The 15,130-nt window shown below is 41.0% G+C and overlaps 1 protein-coding gene across 2 annotated transcripts in view; it reads right to left on the minus strand.

The window, feature by feature from the left end:
* Window positions 1-10,426: 10,426 nt before the first annotated feature.
* Window positions 10,427-15,130, minus strand: part of tln2b (talin 2b) — an 87,222-nt gene continuing 82,518 nt past the window's right edge. For both annotated transcript variants that reach the window (XM_047034124.1, XM_047034125.1), the window contains 5 exons: window positions 14,578-14,703; window positions 14,407-14,469; window positions 13,753-13,935; window positions 13,503-13,628; window positions 10,427-12,723 (listed from right to left, as the gene is read on the minus strand). In XM_047034124.1, coding sequence (XP_046890080.1) covers window positions 12,595-12,723; window positions 13,503-13,628; window positions 13,753-13,935; window positions 14,407-14,469; window positions 14,578-14,703 — 627 coding nt within the window. In that variant the 3' untranslated portion in view covers window positions 10,427-12,594. The remainder of the gene's footprint in view (window positions 12,724-13,502; window positions 13,629-13,752; window positions 13,936-14,406; window positions 14,470-14,577; window positions 14,704-15,130) is intronic.

A 15,130-nucleotide genomic window follows, 5' to 3' on the forward strand; every position in this document is an offset into this window, starting at 1 on the left:
ATGTACTTTCACGGGGGGCGACTGAATTCCTTTGGACATCCAATACTTTTTTTGGAGAGGGCCTTCCGCATGCCCAATCTTTTTTTATGGATCTGCTCTGCGATTCGCTGCTCTCAGACATTTGACCATTGATATGACTATATATGGGATCTAAGGGGCAAGAGAGCAGCTCCCTTAAGACGGCTTCCTATTTGCAAGTATTAAAGGGAGCCGGATTGACACTTTCCCGAGAAGATGGAGAAGGAAGGAGAGGGAAAAGCAAGCAACAGTACCTGATGGAATTCCTCTTACAGCAGCTTATAGCCCTAATACTGTTAAGTATACTATTTGCAATGCAACTTGTTTTCAAACATGTTATTAGTGGGCTTCAACATTTGCCCTGTCTTTTACTATACTCTTACCCTTGTGGTGATCTCCTTTACCATTGCACTAATATTAGCTGGCTTTGCATTTCAGGTAAAGTATGTCTCATAAAATACATGTTTTATGTACAGTCAATCTTTTTAAATATTTCTCTCATCAAGGGTATGCTTGCCTATACAAAGGGACCTGTGTATCTACAAAGACAGTCTGCATTGGCTTTCACCAGCTTCTGTCTCTTAGTATGTATGTAGTCAGTGCTCCAGGGAGGTGTTGAATCTGGCCAGGTCAAGTATACAGTCTAAGAAGTGGTACTCTTGTTGAGATTTTGAAGTCAGCCAGCCCCTGAGGCATTGTTAACAATCTCAGTAGTGTGAGATTGGGAAATGTATCCCTGAGAATGTATCGAGTGGCCTCCTGCAAACTCTTTAAGTATCAGCTGGCTGTGAGTGGTCAGCTTCCATGGGACACCCAAGTGTGATGGTATTTCAGCAGTCCACCCTCATCTACAGTAGATCCTAACGGAGCAACTGTTACGCTTGAAGTGAGAGAACTGAAACCACTGAACAAATGTTGCAAGGCAACTGCAGAGATACTTCCCACCTTAACTCACTAAGATGTTTTGCATCAGGTAAAACCTACATAAGATATATTTCTTATTTAAATGTTTAAAACCTTATGAAACATGTACTTCAGTTAGAGCCTTGAGTCTTAAGACAACCCCATATCCTCTCAAAGATTCTCAAGAGGGTATATTTAGGATAGCCTCCTTCAAGCACCTGCCCTGGTCTGTAAAGTTGAACCAAAGACACCATGCCAAGTGTCTGGAGCCAGCTCTGATGAGACAAACCCCTAAAATTAACCATGTCTCCCACACTATTCAATTGGTTCTAGTTTTGGAACAAATGTGTCAGCCGCGACACGTACTCTATGTAATTAAAATACTTTGACACATTCATTATGTTAGTAAATGTCTTACAGAGCTTATTCATGATATCATATTGTTTTCTTGAACAAATAAGACATGGTTATTGTATTAGAGTATGATGAGACCACTAATTATGTTGTAGATCCCATCTTTAAAAAATTAAGCTCCTTGACTCCTGCCATTCCAGTCATTCAGGAGAAAGGATATAGTCTATAGTCATTTCCAGACAGTAGGGTTAGAAAAATGTAATGTGTCATCACGTCTGAGTGGCAGGACATTTTGTGATGGTACTATTACACAGATACAACTATTTTAGAGTAAACCTAACAATAGCATAAATGATAATTTTTTATCATTGAGGCAACTGTTGCTTAACATTCTAATCTCAGAGGACACATATTGAAGGCCGGTATAGGTAAATGCCCTTCACTTTACCAGTGTATAAATGTGGTTTGTTCTCAACACCAGGTCAGGGATTTAAGGCTGGTACCTTAGTGGTACAGCTCTTCTGCACTTTTGCAAATGTTTTCACTGTCTGTACAGCCCGGTAATATAATAAATGTAAATATTGAAATCTGAATTTAGTCGCTGTTGTGTTCTCTTTGTGTGAGTCTTTCCTTGCTGCTCTGAAACTGAACTGGTACAACCATGAACACTGATAACATTTATTTGTAAATAGCATTGCACATTGAATTCATCCAATCTGAGTAGATGTAATTTGATTTGTAAATCCAAATTTGGCAGTGAAGTCTGCATGCTACCGTACAAACTGTACTCAAATTAAAACATGTTTTTTGTTTGTTGCCACATCTTTAAAGATCAGCTAATAATATGCATCGAACTGGGATTTGACTGTATTAAAAAACTGAGAAATAGAATATGTATACAGTACATTATCACTGATGGTAAAGTTCAGATTGTCTGTAAAGCATGTTTGTAACATGATCTGATCCTCAGCACCCCTAATTGTCTCTACAGTATTTTCACTGGGAAGCAGTCACAGGAGGTTTGCGGTCGCATGCTGGATTTGCAGTGGTATTCTGGGAATGAAAATAGCTCTATTATGATCTTTTCTTTTCACATATTGAAATAGTATAAACAGCCAAAGGGCCAATGAATATGGCTTTGATGCAGGTAGAGTCACAAAGTATTTGCTTTGTCTAGACATCACAGCACTGTGTCCTGCAACAATAGTACATTTTGCATCAATAAACTAGATTACAGATGTAAATAAATGACCTATTATTTATTTACTGATTAAGCGACACATATTGAAGATGGCTAATATTTAGTTCTTTTGGTTAACTTATTCTGAAGTTCTATGGAGCCTCAAGAACTACACATTTGCCTTTCCTTGTAACTCAACTTCTAAAACATTCTAAAGAGGTATAATTATGTGTTTCTCAAAATAACACTGGATGAAAATATACGTCTGTATGCCTGAGCTCCTGAAAACTTGAGCTTCAGAGAAATTTGATTGTAACTTAAGGAGTTTTGGGAACGCTGAAATGGATACTGTTCCTAAACCCTAACAAACATAATTGAATGTTGCTTTTATAGCATTAACTACAAATCTCTTGCATATCATTCACTGTCACGTTATGGCATTGCACTTTCTGTTGCTTGGCTGATGCTTTGGACTTTATATGAGTAATGCTTCGCATAGATAGATATCACCACAGATAAGCCAGGAACACTATCCTAATGTTATTTGATCAGTCACGTGGATTTCATTTGTCTTACTGTAGGTCATCAACAAATTTGACTTTTTATCAAACAAGCAGACCTCTTCAGGGATGGATTCATACTACTTTGTTGGGTTATGATCACAATTCAAGAAGATGATGAGATCCAGATCCAGTCATGGGAAACATCAGGAAATAATTGCATGGACAACAATGAAACACGGATGTTAAAAGTTAGAATTCCTTTATATAGATTAATAATATTTTGCAGTAACTCTTTATTACAGAACAGCCTTTTTCAGATGTCCCACATGAAGATAGTATTCTGATTTCTATCAGTAGGCTGATCTGATACAGTAACCAGGCCCCCTGTGTGAATGGAATGTCCGGTTCCCTTCTGCGGCTGCAAAGGGAGAAACCCCGCTCATCTAGGCCGATGTGTGTCAGAACCTGTTTATCTAAGGGAACCCTTGGGACAGAAGCTAAAGGATTCCATCATGACCTAAAATTCTGTTGTGTTGCACACAACATCTTGTGCAGCAGTCTGTAGAGAGAGCCAGGAACTGTAGACCAGGCTGGACTGTGCCTTGGTGAAAAGCTCCCTCCCAGTGTATGTCTCAGAGGAGCACTTTGTTGGAAGCTTCCTTGTCAAATATCATCTGAGGATTTCTGCAGACTTGTCCAGATATATATAGAGCCCTGTGGATCCCTGGGGCCGCACCCTAAGAATTAGACCGCTCCATGCTAGGGCATAATCACTTAGCACAGCAAATAGGAAGACAGTGTACTGGAGGGCTGCAACGTAGCCTAATGTAACCTGAGTGCAACTAATGCCCTGACAGGGGTCTCTCTGCAGTTATGTTCCATTGGCTTACAGTCCTGACACTCGGAGTAGTGTAGACATAGAGTGACATCAAGTCTTGGCCAGTGTCTATGCACTTAGGTAATATACACTGTGCATTCAAAAATAATCGTAAACAGCTGGGGAATTGTGATAATGTATCTGACCAGAACCACTTCAGACACCCTTCTCTCACAGTCACCAGGCATGTTTTTCTGATAATCATTAGACAATGTTAGAATATCTCACTGAAATCTGTGGTTTTCCATTCCACATTCCCATCTTTCATCTTTCATCACTGATTAGGCTCCTGCTGAACTACAATGGGTGTCAAATTCCAGGGGTGGGAAGGTCACATGTTTCAGCGACAGGTGCCCCATTAAAGTTGCACAGAATTCCACCTGTGCAAGGTATTTTCTATAGGTGGCAGCTGCTTATGGAGAGACTCTTTCACCCCTCACACTGGTGAGTCTTGCCATGGTCAGTCTATAAGATTAGAGAAGGGCCCCTAAAATGTTCTTCTTATTGATATATCAACAATCCGACGCAAATACAAGGATGACTTGTTTAGGTCAACAGTAATAACGGTAGTTAGATTGAACGTATATATCTTTTAATCAATGCTATTCAACTAACAGGTTGAAGCTAAAATCCTGTTTTTGGAATTACTAAAACCTGTACCAGGGAAGAACAAGCTGAGACAGCTGAACAAGTCACAGTAAAAATGTGAAAAGTAAAGCAATATTGCTGCATCTAACCCAAAAACAACATGTACCTCACATGCATACACTACATTTGCAAAGCAAGAAGGGCACAATAATGATGAAAGCTTTGTGTAAAGAAAATATTTTTCCACTCCAAAAAGAGGGCTGTGTGTGTGGTAGCCATCATGGCTGAATACTTGTGGGCTAGCAAGAACTCCTCCCAAAGCGTTTGTTTGTGCTTCTCTTCCACAGCTGGAGACACACAGAGGCAAGAATGTGAGCCATATCTGATGCTGCTCTGTCAAGGGGGAGAAGCAGTGAGGGGAAACCACCATGATTCCTTGCTTGGTCATGGTGGGTGCAACCTTTGAACCCTAATGCTAAAGACGAGTCTCAGTTTAATTATATGTATTTCATCCCACCATTAAACTCCCAAAGAACCCATCTAAATCCACGGAGGCCCTGTTAAAATGTAATAAAAACAATAGTCAAGCACTTTGAGTGTGCTTGTTTGTACATTCGGAGAGGTAAGCCAAAAAGGGGTAGTGGAGTAAATTATGTTTACTAGGAGCCTGGATAACTTTCAACTTCAGATAAGAGATTTCTTACCAGCATCATGGCTGTGGGTTGCCAAGGAATTTCCCCTCAATATATCAGAGGCTGCTGAAAACCACAGTACTAATAGAAGGGAGAGTAGTTGAACACTGAAAACTCACAGTGTTCTATGGTCTTGTTCTGATGGCTTCCTGTACAGAATGTTTTGACCCTCTCATGATTATTGACTGTATAACAGTTTTATCCCTGCATGCATCTTGTTGACAAGAGAACATTTGCCAGCAATTTCTTGCCCCTAATGGCATAAGGCTAAACCCTTCCGTGTTTACACGTAGAGACTAGAGAATCTTCCATACACTTGTCCATATATGGAGTGTATTGTACAGTAGTCTCTCTGTATGTGGAGAGGGCTAGGCTGGAGAGGCTTTTTGCGAGGTCTAAGTCCTTGATATATTTTTTTTCCATTCTCCGGTGCTATAAAACTGCTTGGTATGCACTTACAACTGAGCTACTGGTCTTCTTCATTGCTCGAATGCCATGGTGAGAACATACTGGGACAGACAAAGATTTAGAATGGGCATTCCAATGAGTATTTACGTGATACAAAATATGATCATCCCAAAGGCCAAAGTTTAAGTAACTTATATTTTTACTTTTACAACCTATACATATGGTGTGGGTTTAATTGTAGCAACTACTCTAAAGATGAAAACTAGGATATTTTGTAAAACCATCACATAAAACAGGAAATTCCCTTTTGGGTTGTGGAAAGTAGCATACAAAATTACATTGAAAAGTGGAGCGGTAAATCAAAGTTATGAGAATTAACTGAAAACCCCAAATAACTAGAGCTTGGTTATAGCAAAGCAGTCATTAAGAGCTTGTAGAGGAACATGCTGTATAGGGATGATAATTTACGCTGTGGTTTGGAATGACTGTGCTGACAGACTGTGCGCAGTGTGACTGATCCCCTGACTATTGTCTCCCTATAAAGCCACAGCTCCACAGTACCTGCCTGCTCATACCAAACCCCTGCTTGCGTCTGTCTGTGTTTGTTCAGATGCTAGGACTGTTTCCCTGTCCGTCTCAGGCACCCAGTCAAGTGGAGTAGTTGAGAGAGAAGTCATAAAAACAAATATCTAACAGCATAGACATGAGAGTAAATACATGCCCGGTGATTCCTAGCCGCGAGGCTTCCCTGTCAGAGATAACAGCACATGAGGACAGCCTAATTATCTTCCTTGGCTATTGAGCTCATATCATGATTCACATCAAGGGAATATTGGATTGGGTTGACATTTACATTTACATTTAGTCATTTAGCAGACGCTCTTATCCAGAGCGACTTACAGTAACTACAGGGACATTCCCCCCGAGGCAAGTAGGGTGAAGTGCCTTGCCCAAGGACACAACGTCGGGTTGATGAAAGAAAGTCTACTAGAAGTCTAGTGGCATTCGCCAGTTTCCTCTACCAGAGTCACACAACCTGTAGGTCTGTAGGCCAGTATGAAGTGTAAATAAATAGAGAGGGAAGTCAATCTTCCTTGTAATAGAGAAAATAAAATTATAGACACACTGGTTAATCCCTCTGGCTGAACTCAAAAATCCTGACATGAAAAATGACACCAGGCAAGAGAAAAGTTCTGCTGAGCATTCATTACTGAGCAGTGACTGTTTATTCAGCTTAGACACAGGGTGGGGAAGCCACAGAGTAAGTCGAGAGAAAAGTAGGCAAGGACGTTTGAGGGCAGAAATGTGGACAAATCCTTATTAAGACAGAGTGGATGGGATGGACCAGTGTTACATTTCACTCTAGACAGCTTACATTCCCAGGGGTCACTGCTACTCAGTTCCAGTCTAAAGCACAGTTTGTAGCAGACAGTAGTCTTGCTGTTGTGAGACAAAAGAGAGAACAAAAAGAAGCAATTCAAGACTCAGTGGCAGCTCACCCAGCTGCAGGACTGAGTGTAAGGGGGCCTGGTTTGGGTCAGATCATATACTGTTACTTGTATGAGAACAGCTGTAGCGGTGTAATAGTCATTACCTCCTTTAAGGTGTCCATAATTAGCTTCAGGTTGGAGTCTCAGCTTTAGCCCAATATAGCTCAACTCTTACTGGCACTGCTGACACGGCTGAATGCCTACTTCCTTGCACTCTCTGGGTAAAGTATACACCCAGCCTTGGCCATGGAGAGCCAGGCAGTCAGAACTTAGACTCCAAAAGGTGACAGCACAAGGAACCCAGACATAATACTTCCATATGGGGCCCATGTCAAGTGAAAACCTAGATGTAAATTATTTTGAACTCTGCTAGCCTAATAAATATGGTAAAACGTGGGATATTGGGATGCGGGACACACAAGCAACCTAAAGCGTTCAAATATCACACTTAATCTTCAATTAAACGTGTGCAGCTGGACTGGGGTGGAAGGATATACAAATAGAGTGCAATTGATATAAGATGGTCAAACAATTGGCCAAAAAAGCTTTAATATCTCAAAGTTAGCCAGATGAAACAGAAAATACCAACTAATTTAACATGTGCCAAGCATTGACATAAATAAACATCTGCATGTTAAAGAGATTGTGGGATGGCAACAAGGCAAGAACCCATTTCCCTGTGTGTTGGAAGGTGATGGAAGTTCAGTGAGTTAAAGCCAGAGAGGGAGCCCCTCATTGATGGCCTAAAATAGGCATGTGTAGTGTACCAGAGAAGAAGACTCTCTTCTTCAAGGCCCTCACTGATCCATCAGCTGCTGTCACCTGGGTTTATCTTAAGGAGGAATACCTCTCAAAACAGATTCCATTTGGTCCACACAAGAGGAGAGAATGTGTTTAAAGGTCATTCATCTTCTAAAGGCTCACTTGAACACAGTTCTCATTCACTCTGATGGTGTGCAGAGAGGCTAACATGTTGCTGTATCCAGGCAGATATAAATTCTTATTAATACACAAGAACAGTACAGGAGGCAGGTAAAAGAGGGAACACTCCAAGATCAAGAAAAAAACCCACACAAGCTGTAAAAATATCACAGCCTTTTTATTATTTCATTTTTGCGCCTGTACTGTAACTTGACTTTGGGGATGAAGTTCAAATAAACCACCAGTCTACCATGACCTGTGGGCTGTGGTTAACGAAACATCCTGACAGAAAAGACCAGAAACTAAACATGGACTCCATGGCCTCTTAATGTAGAAGAATACTAGTTTCCGTTCTCTCATGTATTTTATGAATTAGAGATTTGTTCTTGTCAAAAAATGTTGACCATTTGTTTTAATGGAAACTTCACTTTCCCTCACTCAGTTCCTATAGAACCTTGAATTGCATCTCTAGGGCCTCCACATGTTTAAAAGGCCTCAAACCAAACCAAAAAATACAATTTCTTTGACATTTCGAAACATTTTTCCAAAACCTGCTTCCTCCCCTCCTTGTACTGTTGGTGGAGTAAAAACAGATCCTTCTGGCTCAGGTCAGTGCAACTTCACTGTGAATATAGTGTAGATGAGAAAAAAGCATGATGCTAGCTGAATCTTTTCCAACAGCAGTCTTACTTATCTTGGACTGGTTTCCTAGACAACAAAAAAAAGACACAAAAAAAAACGAGAAAGCCAGACAGGACCCATTCAGACAATGTTTTTCCTTCTTTCCCAACAATGTAGTCTGTTTGTGCTGTCTTATAAACTACTGCCATCTATTTAGTCTAGCAATAGAACTGTAAAAGCAATACCCGGCAGACCAATCCAAAATGATGTATCCTGCCATTCAAAGTGCATGATTAACAGCATCATAACAGAACTTTCTGAAACGTGTTTGAGGATATGACTTAATCAAATGCCTTGTTCCCAGTTCTTGTTATCAAATGCAGTTTAATTTGTAAAACATAACTGAACTACCCCATTTAAGCAGGAAACTATCAACAAGAGCTAACTCTTGTCATACCACACATTTTAAGGGTTAAGTGGTTGTGTACTTTCTCCCCAAGTATTTGCACACTGATGAATTTAACCTACGTGCAAAAAATGAAAGTCCAAAGCTGATCTATCGTCAGCCAGTTCAGCCATGGCTTGGCTTCAGACCAGTGAACATGAGCATGGAACAAAGCAAGGAGTAAATAGCTGCCAGGCTGTGGGGATTAAGCCTGGCACTAGCCACAGTCCTGCTAATAAAACTACTCCACAGTTAATGTAACACATTCGGGAGGTCATTGTTCCCTGCTATGGGTACCGCCAATGCAGGATGTCCTGTGAGCTTCTCAGAACTTAATGGCATGCACTCTCGTGTAAGAGATCAGACATCAAACCTACAGCCCACAAGGTGCAGCTGGTCTCCATCCGTGAATGAGCAGGACAAGGGTGAGTGGACAGGAACTCTCTCTTATGAGACAATGCTCTCTATGCTTCCATCCTAGGCTCTAAGATGAGAAAGTAAAGAAAGCAGGCATGGAAGGTGTTTGTAAAGAAGTAAACAATCACATTAGAACCATGATGGTATTCAAGTTGTTCTTGATTGTTGGAAACTTGATTGAGGCTGTATTACTATGGATTACTAATGAGACTGCAAATATGGGGTTGATGACAATATGATGATGTACAGTACTGTGGTACATAATGTGCTATGTAAAATATTCCCTGGGGGGTTTTGATAGCCCTTTGGAAAAAGTTCACCAACCAACATCTTTCTTTGGTGTGTGCTGGAATGGCACTCCCTGCTGAACACATGGCTTCAGTTTCCTCCTCCACTGTGTGGCCGGGCCTCACATGAGACCCAAACACTCAAACGCCAAATATGGTGTTCATTAGGCAGCGGCCTTTGTATATTGTGCTGGGCACCTCTCACCACCCCAGTCTTCCCATGGAACTGTAAAAATACAAGTTTCAAACAGGACCATTTGTCACCTGAAAAGTAGGTACAGTAGGTTCATGTACAGTATCTGTTTTGAATAATGAACTTAACAGTACATCCTTTCTGGAAGATTTTTTAAAGTTTTTTTTACATTAAGAGAACATCAATCCGCAAGACAGATTAGATTTATTTTTAAAATGTTATCAACAACAGACCACCTATATGTCAGTTTAAACTATGGCATAAAGTATGTCTGCTTTCAAACACCTAATCAGTGCATAGTACAAGGTCTGTTCTGAGAAGCAGGGAAATAATGCCATATTTGGTCTGACTCACTTTGAAATGACTGCCTTCCACTGCAACATTTTTCTTTAAACGCCCTTATCTCCACACTGAACAGTATTACAGGGACATCTAGTGGAAAGAATGTGACTCCTTATTCTTGGATCTAGTAATATTATATTCTGTTAATTTAGGCATATGTACTGCACACAACAAACAAACGACAATGCTTGTTTCAAACTTTTATTTTTGGTGAATACAAAAAATACCTTTGTGACCAGATAAATATACATACAGCTTCAAATCATAATGAAACAAATGTGTTAAAGAAAGAAAGCACAACACTTATTTGAATAACAGAGCTAGTAATTTTCCTTTTCCAGTTAATACTTCAACAAATTGCTTAGACGATATGAATCTCAGGATAGTTCTTACATTTATTGATAAAAACATCATTTATAGTGGTTTAACAATGAAACAAGGAAGCTTTTCCATCCTAGTTTTTTTGAATGACTCGTCAAATGAATTTCAAGGCAGCACAAGTCTAATATTTTTTTGCTTCAATAGCAACCTGCCACATGCTCATGGTATGCAGTGTAGTGTGTGTTAAATCTTCCTCGACAGTCTAAACCTAAATGTATCCATGGATGCCCTTCATATACCAGCATATGGTAATGGGTGGCAGGCAGATGGACTACCAGCCAAGGCAGTACATGGCATTGGACTAGGTGATGAATTAGACTGGCAACATGTTCTGATCCAGAATGACAAGGCTCAGACACAGCCTTATGCTGTTCTCACAGCAGACTCAAGTAAGGCACTAATACACAATACAGACCAGAGACGGAGGGTGGAGGTGTTGGAGTAGACACACTAAGAGAGATACAGCTGGTACCTTACCTATGATACCAATATAATAACAAACCGTTCTCTTACTGACAGCTAGAAGCAAATTCTTTAGTGTTCCTAAATGGATGAACGTGGAAGGCATTACCTGTGCTCCTCAGTGCATAAGGGTACCAGCAATCAGTGCATTCAACAGACTTCTATTGGGGTAGGGCTCCGCATATTATTTTGAAGTCTGATTTATCGACTTAATGTTCACGTATTGCTATCGTCATCATAAAAATTAAGAGGAAGGAGTATTCCTTGTCAATGAAACACCACCATGAAGACTTGAGGTGCTACTCACGTATGGAGGACCTCCCTAACAATATCTGGACATTGTCAATTAGACTGCAATTGAAACACAAAGACAAGGAAGAACAAACACATCAAAGAATGTAAACAAAGCTTCCTCGTGCAGCCTGGAAAGTGTTTGAGGGAGGGAGGCCTACTGGAATACCAGGCTGACAAGCAAAGAGATGGGCCTGCAGTAAGACCCCCAGATTTAAGAGAATCACTTTTCACCTGACTACTCCTGACACATGAATGGTTTAGATAAGGACATCAGCTGAAAGTCCATCAAATGGAAGGCAGTGTTAAATCTTTTCACATGCGGGCTAATTATTACTTTAAGAACTATTACTCTAAAATATACTTTGACTGACGTCACCTCATGAGCTACTACTGTAGCTTTACCATTCACTCAGATTAGAACCATTCCCGGCACTGGTTTGGTGTTGAGCAAAACTCTTAAAACATCACTTTAACTAACCCGATGCTCATACTAATTCTAACATAACACAAGTGCCTCTGCATACTCTACTAATCTATTGGTTAGTAGCTTTATTGATATGTATAGCTATAATGATGCATGCAAGCCAATGATAAAATGATGCATTGAAAAAAACTTCCATAATTCAATAAGCACTTTTTATGTATTTTTGAGGTACTTACCTACAATATGGATTTCTATGTCAGTTTGAGAGTAAACGTTTGCACAATTAAAACAGCTTTCAAGACATTCAGATATCTTTATATGAACATTTGATGCATTCAGAACTTTAGCAATTATTGGGTCCAGTAATGCTCATTAAACATTACATATATTTTTATATAGTTACTGTATAGATAAACAAAATGTTCATGAGAACAGCGAACTGCATGAATCCTGTAAGTATAGGATCTGTACAAGACACTGTTTAGACTTCATATTCACAGAATGTCCTGCATAGACATCTAGAACCAGCTGGAACTTTTACAGTTACAGTAAAACATCAATGCCATTCTGAGACAAGTACACACACACACACACACACACACACACACACACACACACACACAAACACACACACACACACACACTTTTGAACACAGGCACTATACCTTCTCATTAAGCTGACATGGAGTGCTGTTTAAATCCTGTCTACATGTGAGAGAAGCAGCCAATGACATACGTCTGCCTCTATCTCTGATAGTTCCAGTCAAAGGTAAACTTCTTGCCTGTTCAAACAATCAGCTCTCGTCCTCCCTGAGTTCGGTGGGCAGGAACTTGTACTGCTGCTGTCTGATTTGAGCCAGCTTCTTCCGGGCCTCCTCTAGCTCTCTCTCCTTCCTTAACATCTCCTCCTGAGCGGCAATGATCTGAGGAGAAGGGGGGAGGGGAAGTAGGGAGGGGAGAAGAAGGGAAAGGAGATGTAGGGCAGAAAGGAGAGGAGGAGTGGGGAAGGGACGGAGGGGAAGAAAGCAGAGGAGGGAATGGGAGAGGAGGGGAGGAATGAAGAGAGGAGGGGAGGAAAAGGGTGAGGAGGGGAAGGGAGAGGGAAATATTATTTTTGCTACCAGGAATGTGCTTATAAAAATATACTCTATCATTTCCTCAACTGTAACTGTATGTGGTGACAAATTGAATGTATTCAATGTAAGTATGCAGTGAATAGTTATTTACTCTTTAGTGAAAAGCTTTTGTAATTTGACAGATGCCGACAAGTACAAAGTAGACACATACTCGCACACCCATAGGGGGACTGGAGTCAGTTTCTCCAGATTAAAACAAAGAATCCTGAGGAGCATAGAAGTGCCTCAAGCTTTGAGTAAGTAGACATTCATCCACTGTAATTACATTACATTTGACTGTGCATGAAAAGGATGTGGATAAGTACTTTGCTGGGACTGAAGAATGTGAAAACATCTTCGAAGGGTTTGATGTTTGGGACCACTGTGGATGCCTGGTTAACCTCAGCTGAGAAACACATCTGAAGTGCTATTTATCTAGGGCCTACCACCAATTTGGAATCATGCAGAGACTAGAATAGAAAAGGTTTGCGTACAAAAGCAAGGCATTTTTTAAGGCTCTTTATGGTCCACTACAGACCATGACAATTATGTTCATTGACAGGTCATTTAGAAAAAAGAGATGTTACCTGAGCAATGCCACCCACAAACTTGGTCTTGACCACCACACTGTCATCCTCAGACTTATCGAAAGCTGCCTTCTGCGCTGCCTTAACCAGATTGTCTGATGCCCGCTTTACTGCGTTTCCAGCAGCCTTCCCAGCAGGGAGAGAGAGAGATGGAGGGAGAGAGACCTCTATATTAATACCATGACTGAATATAGGGCAGGAGTGAGGCCCCGGGGCTGGTGTGGGGGTTGATGTCAAGCAGGGTCGTCACCTGAAGCCTCCTCATGGCCTCCGAGTCCTGGTCAGCCTTCACTTTACAGGCCACCAGGAGCTGAGCGGTGGAGGCTGCCACCTGCTTTGCAGAGCAAATGAGCTTCTCCTCGCTGGCGTGGCCCTGAACGGAGGCGTTAGCCGCCTCACACAGATTACTGGTGGCTGCAGCCACCATCCTGGCCTGTAGGAGGGAATACTTGATTATCTGCTGCATTTACTCAAGGCACTATTTTGTACGTCGCTTTGGACATGGGCTGAAATCCCGGGGGGGATGGGGTTGACACGTCCCCCCTAATCCTGGGAAAATTATGATTGTCCACCCCAATACATCACTGTAAACATAAAGTAATTTCAATATTAATAATATGTAATTAAGGAACTTGTGCTGATTATACACACACATAAAAAGCATTTTTAAGTTTAACGTAGTCTGTGTGTTACAGCACAACTTTGATGTTTCCCCCCAGGAACTGCTCATGACAAAATGTCTAAGTAATTGTGCACCCCAAAGTTGATATTAGATTTTTGCCCCTGACCTTGGATAAAAGTGACTGCTAAATGAATACATGTAAATGTACAAGACACCTCTCCGTGCCAACTTGGGAGCCGGCACTCGCATTTTCTGTCAAATGAAAAAGTGAGGGTAACTCACCGCAGATATAAGACCCTGGGACCACTGGCCATCATCCACAGCATTGGCCAGATTGGAGCCCACCTATACAAGAAACAAGCAGAGATGCCCTACAGTGGAACTGCACCCAGACACAGTGCAGCTGTTTATGTGATGTCATCATTATGCAACAGTGTGAGGACTTGGACTGACCTTGCCTTGTGCAACCAGCTCCCTCTGTGCTGCCGAGGCAGACTTGACTAGGGCACTGGTGGCAGCGGCGATGGACTTGGCAGCCTCCAAGATCTGTTCCTCAAAGTCCAGAGTCTCATCCGCTTCCTTGAAGGAGAAACCATACACACAAAGATCAAACTACCATCATGGAGAATCATGTAAATTACAGGAATAATGATGTTGGAATCTTCCAAATATCATCACAAAAAGTGGCGACGTTTGAGCAAAAAAAACCTGCTGACCCATCCAGCTAGGGCTGCACAATTAATCGAATTGTAATCACGACTGCGATTTTGGCTCCCACGATCAAATTTGCGTGATTGAGCGATATAAAAAATGCGTCATTCCGTTCATAGTATCAACGTTTTTGTTTAATTTGCTTCCTAAAATATGTGTGGTGGCCTGTGAAAACCCTTCACATGGTAACATTTTGACTTTCTGGGTATTATACTTATAACATTTGGAAACTACACACTCCTGAATACAAATCTGTTTAAATCACTCAGATATCTTTGTTTAAATCACTCAGATA

Source organism: Hypomesus transpacificus, chromosome 14 (genome assembly GCF_021917145.1).
Source record: "Hypomesus transpacificus isolate Combined female chromosome 14, fHypTra1, whole genome shotgun sequence".
NCBI lineage: Eukaryota > Metazoa > Chordata > Actinopteri > Osmeriformes > Osmeridae > Hypomesus > Hypomesus transpacificus.